Source organism: Bubalus kerabau, chromosome 15 (assembly GCF_029407905.1).
Source record: "Bubalus kerabau isolate K-KA32 ecotype Philippines breed swamp buffalo chromosome 15, PCC_UOA_SB_1v2, whole genome shotgun sequence".
Classification (NCBI taxonomy): domain Eukaryota; kingdom Metazoa; phylum Chordata; class Mammalia; order Artiodactyla; family Bovidae; genus Bubalus; species Bubalus kerabau.
In genome coordinates this window covers 66,868,923-66,884,583 of record NC_073638.1, presented here as the reverse complement: position 1 = coordinate 66,884,583, position 15,661 = coordinate 66,868,923, and the positions used below count along the sequence as shown (strand labels likewise).

The following is a 15,661-nucleotide window of genomic DNA, read 5'->3' as shown; positions in this document are numbered from 1 at the left end:
CAGAAATAGATGTTTTTCTGGAACTCTCTTCCTTTTTCCATGATCCAGTGGATGCTGGCAATTTGATCTCTGGTTCCTCTGCCTTTTCTAAAACCAGCTTGAACATCTGGAAGTTCACGGTTCACGTATTGCTGAAGCCTGGCTTGGAGAAATTTGAGCATTACTTTACTAGCGTGTGAGACGAGTGCAATTGTGGGCAGTTTGAGCATTCTTTGGCATTGCCTTTCTTTGGGATTGGAATGAATACTGACCTTTTCCAGTCCTGTGGCCACTGCTGAGTTTTCCAAATTTGCTGGCATATTGAGTGCAGCACTTCCACAGCGACATCTTTCAGGATTTGAAATAGCTCAACTGGAATTTCATCACTTCCACTAGCTTTGTTCGTAGTGATGCTTTCTAAGGCCCACCTGACTTCACATTCCAGGATGTCTGGCTCTAGGTGAGTGATCACACCATTGTGATTATCTTGGTCGTGAAGATCTTTTTTGTATAGTGAGCCGCCCCTTATTCTCCAAGACTGACTCAGGAGCCCTTCCTAAAGCAGCCTAAACTTCACTTAATCATAGCAGTTCCTCCAGACTATAAATGACCAGTCATGTGCTTGTCTCTCCTACTAGACTTAGGACGCACAAGGCCAGGGACCATGTCTGTCTTAGTTTTCACATATGCTCAGTGTATAGCACAGTGCCTGATACCCAGTAGGGTCATGAGAAAAAGAGAGTGGGAGAGAGGGTGAGAGGAAGGAAGGAAAGAAATGAACCGCAATACAAAGGGAGCCTGTTCCTGAGAATGGCTGGAGGATGGGCCTGAAGGGACCCCCTGAAGCTCTCTGGGCTTAGAGTGGGGGCTCCACTGGCCACAGAGGACAAGGAACGAGATTGAGGCTGAGAACTACAGTCCCAAGGAAGGAAGCAGCAGGAAATACAGATGTGGGATAACATTTGGCACTAAGACAGGGGCTCAGGATGTGTGGAGGGAGAAAGGAAAAAGAAGGAATTGTATTTGTAAATAAAAACAAAGAAGGACCAAATCTTGGCTCCAAAAGCTCATTTAGCTTCCTTCAATGAGAGGCTTGCATTAGATGAGTGACTTTCAAACTGAGTTCTCAGGAACCCTAGGTTTGTGCACCAGCCCCTCGGGGTCTACTGTAAGGAATAGAGAAGTTTCACCAGTAGATGTGGCCCCAACTTTAACCAGACAAAAAATGCTTTGTATACACTCTACCCAAGGCCCATCTGAAAAAAAAGCTGTTTCTACTAAAACTAAAGTTTGAATAGCAGTGGCCTGGATGATCTTTCTGACAACTCCCAGCCTTAACCGTCCTGGATCCTATGTGACTGAGGGGGCCATGTGGACATTGCATTTTACTTTGTACAAATGCCCCTTGATTGTGTTCACAGCAGAGGCAGAGCATTGCCTAGAGCCTGTGCTCACTGCTGAGCAGAAAGAAGCAAAGGTAAGTAAACTGAAGTCCAGGTTCACTGAGAGGCAGAGGCAATGAAAAAATGCACTTTTAAATCTCATGTGGTGAAACAACAGCACAAAGAAGCATTTTTTTCTTCCTAAACAAAGTGTTGTACACCTATGACCTTGGGTTCACTGTATCGGTGTCTTGAGTCAGACACAAGGCTGTTATGGGTCAGAAATAAAGAATATTGGATTCAGAGTCCATTAAAAAAAAAAGGCAATCCAATTCCAATAAAGAAAGAACAATGCAAAAGTTTATCTATTGAGTCCACCTGATACCTAATTACCATTTAAATATAGTACCTACTGGTCTTAACAAGGTATTTGGAATGTGCTACAGAATAAAGCAGAGTTACTGTCATTGTATACTTTAAAGCTTATCTTTATCTGAAGGTTACATACAGGAAATAGCATAGATGGGGAGGGAGATGGGAATCTTACAAAATAAGATCTTCAAAGCCCCTGGCTTAAGATGGAGATCCCTTATCTGTGCTGTTCCTTGGCTGGTCATATTTCATGGGCCTTCAAAGGCCACAAATGTCACTCTACTTCAATTCTGAGAACACACAAGCCACAGTAATGTGATCTTACCAGGGTTCTTCCTCGTCGCCCTGAAAGAAACAGAAAGAAACAACATAAGAAATCAGGATCAGTAGAGACTCATGGAGATTTTTTTGTTTTCCCTCTTCTCTCCCAATCTGAAAGCAAAGCTTGTACATTTATTGCAACAGAGACAAGCTAGTCGACATCTAAGTGCTAAGACATGGGCTAATATAATCCTATGTTCAAACTGCCCAGCAGAGATGAACTAATAATTTGCCCTTGCAAGCAGAGAAGTGAATGCATAGACCTAGGAGGCCTAAATAATAGCCTTGCCTTTTATTTGTATGGCTGGCAGTATTTAGTTTTGAGCAAACTGAGAGCCCAAAATAGCAGCAGGTCTCAGGCAAAAGCTGACCAGCTCCAAAAGCATCAAGCTGTTCCCCTCAAAGGCACACTTGAGCCTCGGCCTGGCATCCTTTCCCTCCAGACATGAACACAGAAGCTCTAATAGAGAGCACACTATGTGCTCAAGGCTCTAAACCGGGCTCGGGAAACTGGAATTCTAGTCCAAGCTCCGTTATTTATTAGCTGTGAGCCCTTGGGCAAGCCAGCTAATTACTCAGGACCTTGATCTTTGTAAAAGGACAGTTCTGGCATTTGATGAGCCACACCATTCTCCAGCCAAACAAAGACATTTCTCTACTTCTCATCCACTCTTTACAAAAGCAATGTGTGATGGTGATTTTTCCAGGTACTGTATTCTGTGAGCCTAACTTTATCAGTGATCACAGCAGATTTCTTTGAGCCTCTTTTTGTGACCAAACAAGATTTTTCAAATGACACTCAAGCATTCTCCAAGGGACCTCATTTATCCTTCTGGTGACACAGTATCTTTGATGTCCTCCTCTTTAGTCATTCAGGATTGGTTTCAATAGAGACTGTATCTCTTGGTTGGAGATAACTCCCCAGGAACTTTTTTCATTAATGGATAGATTGACTGATTGATCTTATAGGTATAAAGGAGAATGAGCTCTGGAGTCAGACACTTGGTCCAAATCTTCACTCCATTACTTACTTGCTGTCCTACCCTGGTCAAATTATTTTGTCTTTCTTAACTTCAATTTTCTAATTAGTAACATAGGGGTAAAAACTGTCTTTATAATATAGGGTAAGCATGAAATTAAATGAAATAATGTGTACAAATGTCAAACACAGTGCCTAACACACAGAATGCACGTAATAAAGGTTATTATCAACATCACTAAAGATTCAGTGTGATTCATTAGGAAGCTCTTACCTCAGGGCACTGAAGAAAACAGACAAAAAACCCATCGTGATCGATCCTCTAGGAGCTCCCATTCCGGAGCAGGGGAACTAGATAGAAAGCGAACTACGCCTAAATGTCTTACGGGTGCTACCAAAGACATACGTGGAATGCTCGGAGAGTCAGAAGAGGAGTGATAAACACAGCCTCTCCCGGAGAAGGGGGAGAAGGCTCCACGGAGAACGTGGCATTTATACCGCCCCTTGGGGAATAAGAAGGATTTTCCCAGGTTGAGAACAGAAGATAAACAGGGAGGGCACTGGAATAGCAAGAGCAAAGCCACCACAGTTTATAAAATGCAGGTTTAAGGAATTTTGAGTTCTGTGAAACTAGAGAACGGGCTGTGTATGTGCGTGTCTTGGGCAGGAGACGCAGGGGTGGCAGTGGCGTGGGTGGGCTGGGGGGCTGGGAATGCAACAGAGGTAACGGGACTGCCAGCACGCAAGCCTCTCAAGGACACCTGCGGTCAGAGAGGTGATTCTGAACAGATTATGCACTGGAGGCTGGATACAAAAAGGCATTTTTAGAAGACTGTTAAGAATCTGCACTCTTGCTGAGGGTGCTAATCATCTAATGAGAAGTGGGGCAAGTGGCGGAAGGAGGGTACAGGGGTGGTGGAAACCTTCTCTTGTAGTTTGACTGGCATGTCTTATGGGAACTATAATCTAGTGAAAAAAAATCCATATAATTTAAATTTAATATGAGCTACATAACTATCAATGACATATTTAAACCTCAATACAATTTTCCAATTATCTTTGGGTGTTAAAACATAATTATCTAGGAGAACTGTAAGGAAAAAAGTATCCAGACTTCCTTCCATGATTCAGAGGAAGTCTTCACAATCACCCATCTTGGTATAATGGTCAAGAGACAGACTTTCTAAGTTAGAGAAACATGGCTTTGAATTCTGGTTCGTCAACTCCAACAGTGAAGCTTTTGACAGTTTACTTAACTTTTCCAAGGTTCAGTTTCCTCATCTGCACATGGAAATCCTAATTCTTACCTCACGGGGTGGCTACATGGATTCATTAAATGAGAAAATGTGTATAAAACATTAAGCAAGTGTCTAGTATAAGTGCTCAACAAATGGTGGTCATTATTGTACTTCTCTGAAATGTTACTGGATAACATTTCTAGGGATAGTGGGAAAGAACAGAGAAGATGGGCTTTGCTTTCATTCATCCATTTCTGCTGCCTATAGCTAGGTGATTATTTTTAAAAAAACAATAATCACTATCACAAAGCACAGGAAAAACAGGGTGAGACTCTCACTTTTGAAGAAATGAATAAATGAACGCAAGAACAAATGCACACACATATAAGGCAATTCTGAACAGGTCAGCAGACGTTCAGAGGATTAGTAATCTTGCTAGTAAAAGGTGAGCCCATTCTCTTCCCACTACCTGAAATGCCCACTTCAGTGTTCTTGCCTGGAGAATCCCAGGGATGGGGGAGCCTGGTAGGCTGCAGTCCATGGGGTCGCTAAGAGTCGGACACGACTGAGCGACTTCACTTTCACTTTTCACTTCCATGCATTGGAGAAGGAAATAGCAACCCACTCCAGTGTTCTTGCCTGGAGAATCCCAGGGATGGGGGAGCCTGGTGGGCTGCCGTCTATGGGGTCACACAGAGTCGGACACGACTGAAGGGACTTAGCAGCAGCAGCAGTATTCTGAGAGCTAATTCCCATCCTTAAAGGTCAAGCCTCACTCGGAAAATTTTCTTCAATAGTGGTACAAATGAACTTATTTACAGAACAGAAAAAGACTCACAGACATAGAAAACAAACTTACAGTTGCCAAATGGTAAAGGGGTGGGGAGGCATATTTTAGAAGTTTGGAATTAACAGATGCATACTTGCATACATGCTAAGTGGCTTCAGTAGTGTCTGATTCTTTGCGACCTATGGACCACAGCCTGCCCAGGCTTCCCTTTCCAAGGGATTTGCCAGGCAAGAATACCGGAGTGGGTTGTCATTTCGTACTCTAGGAATAGATATATACTATTATATATAAAATAGATAAAAAATAAGGATTGACTGTATAGCACAGGAAACTGTATTGAATATCTTATAATAATGTATAATGGAAAAGAATCTGGAAAAGAATATATATATATAAACATATATGTGTATATATATATCAAAGTGATTCAGTTATATAAATATATCATACTTATATATATAAATTTGATATATTTATATAACTGAATCACTTTGATATACACCTGAAACATAACATTGTAAACTACACTTCAATTTAAAAATGGTATAAAAAAAGGATTCTACATTCAACTTTCTTCAAATGTTATCCTCCTCACTTAAAAAGAGACTGAAACTGGACCTTGTAAGTGAAACAGTATGAGTATGGTTTGGAAATAGGACATTCCACTCCAAAGAGCAAACTCAAACTCTCAAAGAAAAGGCCTTAACTTGGAATCAAATAAAATATACTGGCTATATACTTTGCTGGCTATATATTATACTGGCAAATAAATTTCTGGCTTTAGAATAATCTTCATGAAAAAAAGCAAATAGCACTTGGGCAGGTAGGACACCTAGACATATTGTTTTTATCAGCTTTATTGAGGTATAATTTTTAATACTGTAAAATTAACTGCTTTAAGTTTATATTAATAACTTTAAATTTAGAGTTAAGCAACTATTACTACAAACTTGCTTAAAAACTCTACATACATACACACAAGCACACACGACATGAGATTATCTTTTTCCTTCTTAACTTCCTTAAAAGCACAGTTTTAAGCTAAAATTATAGGTCTTGCAGTGTTTATTACATATATAAATTATACACATATGACAACTATAACATAAAGGATATGGAAAGAGGGTCAATTGACCTATATAGTTTCAAGCTATCTACACTTTATGTGAAGCGGTTTAAAATTAATTTTAAGTAAACTGAAAATTTAAGGATACATACTATAATCCTTACAGAAACCACTAAAAAATAATGCAAAATAATAGAGCTAAAAGGCCAATGGATATATTATAATGGGATTCAAGGAAATGTTTCAAAAATCCAAAAGAAAGCAAGAAAAGACAATGAGAAGAACAAACACAGAAAACAAATCGTACAATGCAAACCTAAATTTAACCATATTAATAATAACATCAAATGTTAATGGACATTACACTTCAATTAAAACATACAGATTACCAGAATGGATAAATGACTAAGACCCAGCTACATGTTGTCTATGACAGACATTAAGTTAACAATATAGACAGATTGAAAGCAAATGAATGGAAAGAGATAAACCACAAAAACAGTAAGCATAACACTAAACTGGTTTTACTAACATTAGATAAAATATATATCAAGACAGAGCATTAACAGAGAAAAAGGGAATGTTCATAATGATTAAAGGACTGGTTCATCAGGAAGATGTAACAATCATAAATATGTATTTACTTAGTGACAGAGCTTCAAAATATCTGAAGAACAGTTGACAGAATTAAAGAAATAGATAATCCTTCATCATACTTGAAATGTAACATCCCTCTCTCAGCAATAGATTGAAATAGACATAAAAATCAGTAAAAACATAAATTATCTGAACTCCTAATTGCTATTTAAAGAACACCACACTTCAAACTACAGAATATATATTCTTTTTAGGTGTGCATATGCATTCAACAAGAAAGACCATATGACCGGTCATAAAACAAGCCTCAATAAGTGTTAGATGATTGAAATCATTCAGAATAGGTTCTCTGTTGACAATGAAACTAAACTAGAAATAACAAGGTATGTAGGAAAATACCCTATATTTAGAAACTAAACAATATACTCCTAAATAATCAATGAACAAAAAGAAGAAATCACATGGTAAATGAAAAAATATTTCAAACTGAATGATAAAGAAACCACAACATAACCAAGTTGTATGATTCAACAGTGATTAGAGGAAAATGTATTGCTCTAAAAATGTACATAAAAGAAGAAAGTAGTAAAATCCACAATCTACTTAGACAGAAAAAAGAATAAGGTAAACTCAAAGTAAGTAGGAAAAAAGCAGATGTAAGTAAAATAGAAAACAAAGAGTAAAATTAGCAAATCCAAAAGTCAGTTCTTTAAAAAGACTAATAAAATTAATAAAATATAAGTTAGACTGATCAAGGATAAAAGAGGGAAAATCACAAATAATCAGTATCAGAAATGAAAGATGGATTACTATTCTAGAGACTGCTGCTGCTGCTGCTGCTAAGTTGCTTCAGTCATGTCCGACTCTGTGCAACCCCATAGACAGCAGCCCACCAGGCTCCTCCATCCCTAGAGACTATAGACAATTAAAAAATATAAGAAAATATATGAACAACTTTATACTAAAAACTAAAGCAACTTAGGTGAAAATGACAAATTTCTTGAAAATTACAACCAATTTTAACATTTCAAATCAGTGTAAGATGAAAAATTTTGACTAGGTCTACATCAAAGAAATTGAATTGGCTATCAGAAACCTTCACATAAATAAACTCTATGACAGATGGTTTTGCTTATAAATTCTACCAAATATTTAAGGAAGAAATAACACCAATCTTACAAAAACTCTTCCAGAAAATAGATGAGGAAGAAATAACTTCTCAGGTTGTTTTCTGAGGCCAGCACTATCCTGATACCAAAGCCTGACAATGACATTATAAAAATATAAACTTACAAATGAATATCCCTCTTTGAAGGGGGCTTCCCTGGTGGCTCAGACAGTAAAGAATCTGCCTGCAATGCAGGAGATCCAGGTTCAATCCTTAGGTCAGGAAGATCCCATGGAGAAAGGAACGGCTACCCACTCCAGTATTCTTGCCTAGAGAATTCCATGGGCAGAGGAGCCGGGTGGGCTACAGTCCATGGGTTTACAAAGAGTTGGACATGACTGAGAGACTAACACTTTCAACTCACATCTCTCTCTGAACACAGACATAAAACTCTTTAACAAAATATTAATGAATTGAACTCAGATAATACATAATGACCAGGTGGGAGTTTATCTCAGGAATGCAAGGTTTAGTATTGCAATGCAAGATTCAACATTGTAAAATTAACCAAAGTAATCAGCCATCACACCAGAATGGAAGAGATTCACTTAATAATTTCAGTGGATATAAAAAAAATATCTTACTTCTAACCATGTTTATCTGAATTATTGTTTCCATGTCTAATGTCATTTCTCTTTGATTTCAAGATGTTTTCTTTGTTCTAAGTTTTTGAAAGTTTGATTTTGATGAGTCTAGGTATGGATTTCTTAGGTTTATCTCACTTGGGTTCATTTGGTTTCTTAAATCTCTGGGTTTATATTTTTCAACCAAATTTTAGAAATCCCTTTTCCTCCCCTTGCTGGACAAGTGACATATATGTCAGAGCTTTCTTTATTGTCCCACAGATCTCTGAGATTCAATTCAATTATTTTTCAATCTTTTTTTTTGTTTGTTCAGATTGAGTGCCCATTGATGTGTCTTAAATTCACTGATTCTTTCCTCTGTCATTTCCTATTTGCCATTGAGCCAGTCTAGTGAATTTTTCATGTCTGTCATTGTATTTTTCAGCTTTAAAATTTCATTTGGTCCTTCTTTATATCTTGTATTAATATTTCTTTCCTGAGATTTTAAAATATTTTTCATTTGTTTCCAGCATTTGTTACTGTTTATTGAGACATTTTTATAATACAAAACTAATACAATATTGTAAAGTTTAAAAATAAAATTAAAAAAAAAATAGTGACTTTAAAATTCTAGTCTGATAATCCCTAGTACTGTGTCTTCCTGGTGTGGCCATCTCCTGATTTTTTTCTCATTAGAATTGAGATTTCATTGGTTCTTGGTATAATGAGTACTATGGACTATATCCTAAACATTATAAGATCCGGTTACTAATTATATCTTCTATTCTAGCAGACTGTCAACCTATTTAGGTTCAGAACACATTTCCTAGATCACTTTTATGGCTTATAGTTCACATGTCATTTGCATTTATTAAACTTCTGCAGTGCCATTCTGGTCGCTTCCTTCAGATGACAGAGCTCCAGTCTAGTCTTCATCAGTGCTAGCTCAGGAGGAGGAGGGGAACCAACTCATCACTACCAAGTAAAAGGGGAAGGTATGATTCCACCCACTGAGTCAGCTGGGGAGGGGCATTGCCTAGTTAACGCAGGGTGAGAGGGGGATGTTAAATCTCCATCTACAGTCCCCACATGGAAGGGATGATATGAAAATGAAAGTGTTAGTCACTCAATTGAGACCCCATGGAGTACAGCCTGCCAGGCTTCTCTGTCCATGGAATTCTCCAGGCAAGAACACTGGAGTGGGTAGCCATTCCTTTCTCCAGAGGATCTTCCCGACCTAGGGATTGAACCCAGGTCTCCTGCATTGCAGGTGGATTCTTTACCATTTGAGCCACCAGAGAACCCCACAGGGGATAGTTTGCTATTTCCTTCCTATTATTGCAAAGGAGTGGTAGAAGTCAGAGTTCTACCTTCAGGCTCCATAGGAGGTAGGCATTACTTAATTACTGTGAGGGATAGATACAAACTTTTACCTAAAGACTCCATGGAGAAAAAATGACACCCCATTACTTTGGGTGAGGGTGTAAAATAGGGTTTCCCTCACTGGCTCCACTACTGCGGTATCAGTTGGGGCTGGGAAGGGATGCAGCTTTTTTCATGGTGCCTTCCACAACAGGAAGACACAGTATTAGAGATTATCAGATCAGAATTTTAAAGTCACTATTATAAACACCATGCCCATTCATCCAGAATAGGCAGAAATGATTAAAGGGTTTCTCTTCAGTTGAACTGCCCTTTACCAAGTCCTTTGGCTAGAGAACAGGTTTTCTCTTGGAGATGTTCTTTTTGTCTGTGCTCGTTAGTATTTCTAGCTTGCAGAACACCCAGGCCAGGATATATAGGAAGCAAGAACCCTGCCTCCGTTCCCCTCAAGGAAATCATTGTGGTGTGGCTCCTCATATCCCAAGATCCCTGGTCAGTCTGCCATCTTTTCTCCACTTTTGAGAATCTTCTGGTAGGTGACTCAGAATTTTGCCTAGGAATTTTTGCTGTGATCGGTGGGAAGGAGGACAATGAAAATGCATTTGCTCCATCTTGTTCAGAACCAGACGTGCAATTTGTTTTTAAATGCGAACAAGAACTGAGGATAGAAGGTTGGAAAGATGGCTATATACATGAAATGAATCGAGTACAGTAAACTGCTAATGGCAGAATCCTGGTGCAAGTATATCGGTGTTATCTATAAAATTCTTTCAACTTTGCTATATATAGCAAATGTTATGAAATTTTTCATAATAAAGGGTTGGGTAAGATTTTCTGATCAAAATAAAAATTCAGGAAATTTTTAAAAACCTATACAATGCAAAGAGAAGAAATAATTCCTCTGTTGAGTGAAAGAGAGGTACTGGAAATTTGCTCTGATCAGTAAGTTACCACATTAGCTGGAATGAGCAGCTATTAGAGAATAACAGCTTTGTGTAAATGCTTTAGCCAGATGTATGCTTCTTCTCATTTTTAATAGCTTACTATGTAGATTGCCTGGTCCTTAGGGCTTGTCATCTTTGCACCCCTAAGAGCAATTCCATTGGAGTTAACAAGCATAGTGAAACTGAGCTACTCAAGTAGTTAAAGGACAATTAATGTTGGCGAGGGGCTAAATTCTTTATTTGAAATGAAAATAAAAGAGAGGGCGATTTCTTCTAAATTGAATCTTTATTTCTGAAAAAAAAAAAAAATAATCTACACACAGAATAAATGTGAAGGGTCTAATCTGAGCTGAACTGGGGACAGAGTTATGTCAATGATCTCTTAAGGCTGAACCTTTTGTTTGTTTGGACTTTGGACACAAAGTCCACTCCATTATTAAAGAAAAATTTTAAATAAATTTACTTAAAAATAAATTTATTATTATTTATAATTAGTTTTTAAGAAGACACACAGTGACCATTTCCACAGAGTAAAGGGTCTTAGGAATGCAAAGCGGTCCAGGACACTGATATTCTTCCCACAGATATAAACAGGACATTTGGCAGATGGTAGGGAAAAGCACAGGCACGGGAACAGGAAGGACTGAATCCTGGCTCTTTTCTGCTAACTAAATGACACCCGGTCAGTGTCTACAGTTCTTGGCATCTCAACAGCCCATCTGTAAAATGGATACAATGAACACTGAAATAAGGATTTAATGAAATGATAAATATAACATGCTCTCTCACCTATCTAGAAATGTATTTAGGTCCACACTTTGTTAATTCTGGGGAGGATGAAATGAAAAGACCAAGTGCTATTCTCTTCCGTTCACACACTGATGAAAATTAATCAAGAACTCTAGATGAGTGAAACAATGGTCTCTTACGTTTCCTGTCAGGACGACACCAGCAGTACCCGCCTCCTAGATGTACCCTGGATTATTCTGTGGCTGGGCTCTCCTGGGCCAAGGCAAAATTATTCGTTAAGGCTGAGCTCACTGAGTTAGCAGGTGTACTAGAAAGTTCACGGGACTCTCCTAGGTGTTCTTCTAGAAAGGCCTACCCTAAACCTACCTGGCATAAGCTTAACCAGAATTTTCAACATAATGGTATGAAACCTCATCAACAATAGCCTCTCTCCAGTGGCTGAAATATAAGTTTTACACGTGGGCTTCCCCAGGCGGCGCTAGTGGTAAAGAATCCACATGCCAATGCAGGGGCTGCAAGAGACGTGGGTTCAGTCCCTGGGTCTGGAAGATCCCCTGGAGTAGGAAATGGCAGCCCACTCTAGTATTCTTGCCTGGAAAGTTCCATGGACAGAGGAGCCTGGCAGGATATAGTCCACAAGGTCGCAAAGAGTCAGAGGCAACTGAGCACATGCATTTAAAAGAGTGGCCACCTTAATTTTTTTTTTTTTTTTTTAGCAATAGATTCTAAATGCCTGAATATGTTGTTTGGTAAAATGTCTTAAATTCTTTTATTATTGTTACAAAATAACAATGAATGTAGTGACTAAAACTGTCACTTAACATTTACCTTGAGTCTTTCACTGATATCTTTGATCCTCACAATGCCTGAGCCCACATGCCCCTCAATCCAATAGTCATGCCCCCAATTTATGCAATTTGCTTCATAAAAAGACCAGCTGGAGGCACCTTTTCACTATTCACAAAATGAGTCCAATCTTTTATTTTGGCCTGCTTTATGCTCACTTCCTGACATTCTCATTCAGCCCAGTTCTCATCCCCATGGTGACTTTATCTATAGGCTCATTTAATCACTGGGAATCTGTCAATTGTCCTCTTCTCTGGCTCTGATTTCTGGCTTCCCTCATTACCTGGGAACAGTATCTGCCCCAGTGACTACACTCCTTTAAGGCGCAGTGTACACATATTTTGCTAGGCCTAGTTTTGGAGTGCGCCGGAGAAGGCAATGGCAACCCACTCCAGGACTCTTGCCTGGAAAATCCCATGGACAGTGGGGCCTGGTGGGCTGCAGTCCATGGGGTCGCTAGGAGTTGGACACGACTGAGCAACTTCACTTTATTTTTTCACTTTCATGCATTGGAGAAGGAAATGGCAACCCACTCCAGTGTTCTTGCCTGGAGAATCCCAGGGACGGGGGAGCCTGGCGGGCTGCTGTCTATGGGGTTGCACAGAGTCAGACATGACTGAAGCGACTTAGCAGCAGCAGCAGCAGCAGTAGTTTTTGAGGGCAGGCCTGAGCAGCCAATACTTCCAAACTGGTTTACACACCAGTCTAAACACTTATGTCCTATTGAAGCTTTCAATCCATTCATGTTTAGGGACTAAAACGGGGGAATTTCCATAATTAACAAACAGGGCAGTCAGTTTCTGCCTATTTTTAATGCTACTGGTTTATTACAGGCATTCTCCTTTACCTCCGCCTTTGGCTCAGCTGATTCATTAGAGGTATCAAGTTGTTCCTTGGCTTGGGCCATCTGAGTCATCAATCTATCCATATGGGACTGGATGTCAGCCAGTATCTCAGTCACATGAGCTGTGGCCATTGCTTCCTGGATGTCCACTAAATGAAGGGCCTTCTGCTCCTCATCCGCAATCACTTTTTGAACTTTCTTAAATTCTTGCTGTATAAACATCTTCATCTGGTCCCGGGTTACCTACAGAACAGAGACAAGTCAGAATGCACTGGACATGCAAAGAAATGGGAGAGTAGGGCTATTATTCTAAATGCTAGGTAGCCCTGGCCAAAACACAAACCGTGGGTCCTATCCGATCCCGAAGTTTTGGGAATATCCTCTGAACAACGTTTCTCGGATATTGTTGATGAATTTCCTGCTACTCTTTCTGCTTTTTTCATTCTTTAGGAAGTGATTCCTTGTCATTCCTTTTTACTTTTTTGTTTTCATACCAGTAATACATAATTACTTCTTAAACATTTAATAGGTACTGTTGTTGTTTAGTTGCTCAGTCGTGTCTGACTCTTTGTGTCTCCGTGGACTGTAGCCATTCCAGCTCCTCTGTCCATGGGATTTTCCAGCAGGAATACTGGAGTGGGGTGCCATTTCCTTCTCTAGGGGATCTTCCCCACCCCAGGCCTGAATCCATGTCTCCTATATTGCAGACAGATTCTTTGTGTTATTAAAAAAGAGAGAGACAAATTCTTCTTCCCTCTCTTTCCCAGTACCATTTTCCTCCTCAGTGGGTAATTACTGTTAACAACCTGCTGCTGCTGCTAAGTCGCTTCAGTCGTGTCTGACTCGGTGCGACCCCATAGACGGCAGCCCACCAGGCTCTCCCATCTCTGGGATTCTCCAGGCAAGAACACTGGAGTGGGTTGCCATTTCCTTCTCCAATGCATCAAAGTGAAAAGTGAAAGTGAAGTCACTGAGTTGTGTCCAACTCTCAGCGACCCCATGGACTGCAGCCCACCAGGCTCCTCCTTCCATGGGATCTCCCAGGCAAGAGTACTGGAGTGGGGTGCCATTGCCTTCTCTGGTTAACAGTCTATACATGCCTTTCTGGTCATTATGTTTGTGTGTGTGTATATATATATACACACACACATACACAGGCATACCTTGGAGACACACAGGTTCTGCTCTAGACCACCACAGTAAAGTGAATATTACAATAAAGAGTCACACAAACTTTTTGGTTTCCCAGTACATATAAAAGTTATATTTATACTACACTGTAGTCTATTAAGTATGCAAGAGCATTATGTTTACAAAAATAATATATATACTTTAATTTAAAAATACCTCATTGCTAAAAAATGCTAACCATCATTTGAGCCTTCAGCAAGTCATAAACTTTTTATAATGGTAACATCAAGATCACTGATCAAAGATCAACAACATAATAGGCACAACAATAATGAAAAAGTTTGATACGCTACAAGAATTACCACAATGTGACACAGGGCCAGAAAGTGAGCATACGCTGCTGGGAAAAGAGTGCTGCTCAACGCAGGGCGGCTACAAACCTTCAGCTTGTAAGACATGTGTCTGCAAAGCACAATGAAGTGAACCGCAGTAGAACAAAGGATACTGTACACATACAGACAATTACGCTGCTTTTATGTAAGTGGGTCATGGTGAACATATGCTTCTGTGTCTTGATTTCCTACTTAAAAAGTTAGTATATACAGAGCAACTTCATTCACTGTATTATTTTTAATGCCTCTATGATATGGGTATATATAGATATGGACATCTATATAGACAGAGATAAAAGAATAAATATATCCATTAAATATTTCCCTTCTTAATAGAAATACAAGATATTTCCAAACTTTTGCTTTTATGAACAGGACAGCAATCAACATCAATGGCCATACCTCTTAATATTTGCATATGAATTTCTTTAGAAACCTTTGGAAACACTGAATCAATTTATATATATATTCTAAAACTATTGACTGATACTGCCAAACTGTCCTCCAAAAATATGCACCAATTACATTCCCACAGTGTGTGAAGTATGCATTTTCCTACACTTCGCCCAAGAGTGGATAGTATCAAGTCTCTAAATTTTTACTCTCTGATGAGTGGAATATATTATTGTTTTAGTTTGCAACAACTGTGTAGAATAAATAAAATATGACTCCACTGCATTTGGCTAGGGCATAAGGCAAAGAAAATGAGAAACTACCAAATCGGAACTTCTAAATGCCATATCCTGCCAGCAACTACACGTATTGATGTTTCTTCATAACCATGTTTATTTTATGAGTATTTTTAAACAACTATGCATATTGAGTAGCTGAGGTAGGAAACAGAGAAGAGGCAGAACAGTAGACAAAAGGACAAAAGCCAATAGAGAATTTTAAAGCTGAAAGAGAAAGTAGCTGT

At 39.1% G+C, this 15,661-nt stretch overlaps 1 protein-coding gene across 6 annotated transcripts in view; it reads right to left on the bottom strand.

Annotated features, from left to right (window-relative positions):
- TRIM44 (tripartite motif containing 44) overlaps positions 1 to 15,661 on the bottom strand; it is a 109,996-nt gene that overhangs the window by 51,650 nt on the left and 42,685 nt on the right. For 4 of the 6 annotated variants that reach the window (XM_055549312.1, XM_055549315.1, XM_055549316.1 and 1 more), the window contains exons 3-4: positions 13,226 to 13,465; positions 2,059 to 2,078 (exon numbers count right to left, since the gene is read on the bottom strand). In XM_055549312.1, coding sequence (XP_055405287.1) covers positions 2,059 to 2,078; positions 13,226 to 13,465 — 260 coding nt within the window. Of the gene's footprint in view, positions 1 to 2,058; positions 2,079 to 11,229; positions 11,502 to 12,850; positions 13,466 to 15,661 lie in introns of those variants that run through there. The other 2 variants (XM_055549318.1, XM_055549314.1) reach the window with 2 other exon arrangements.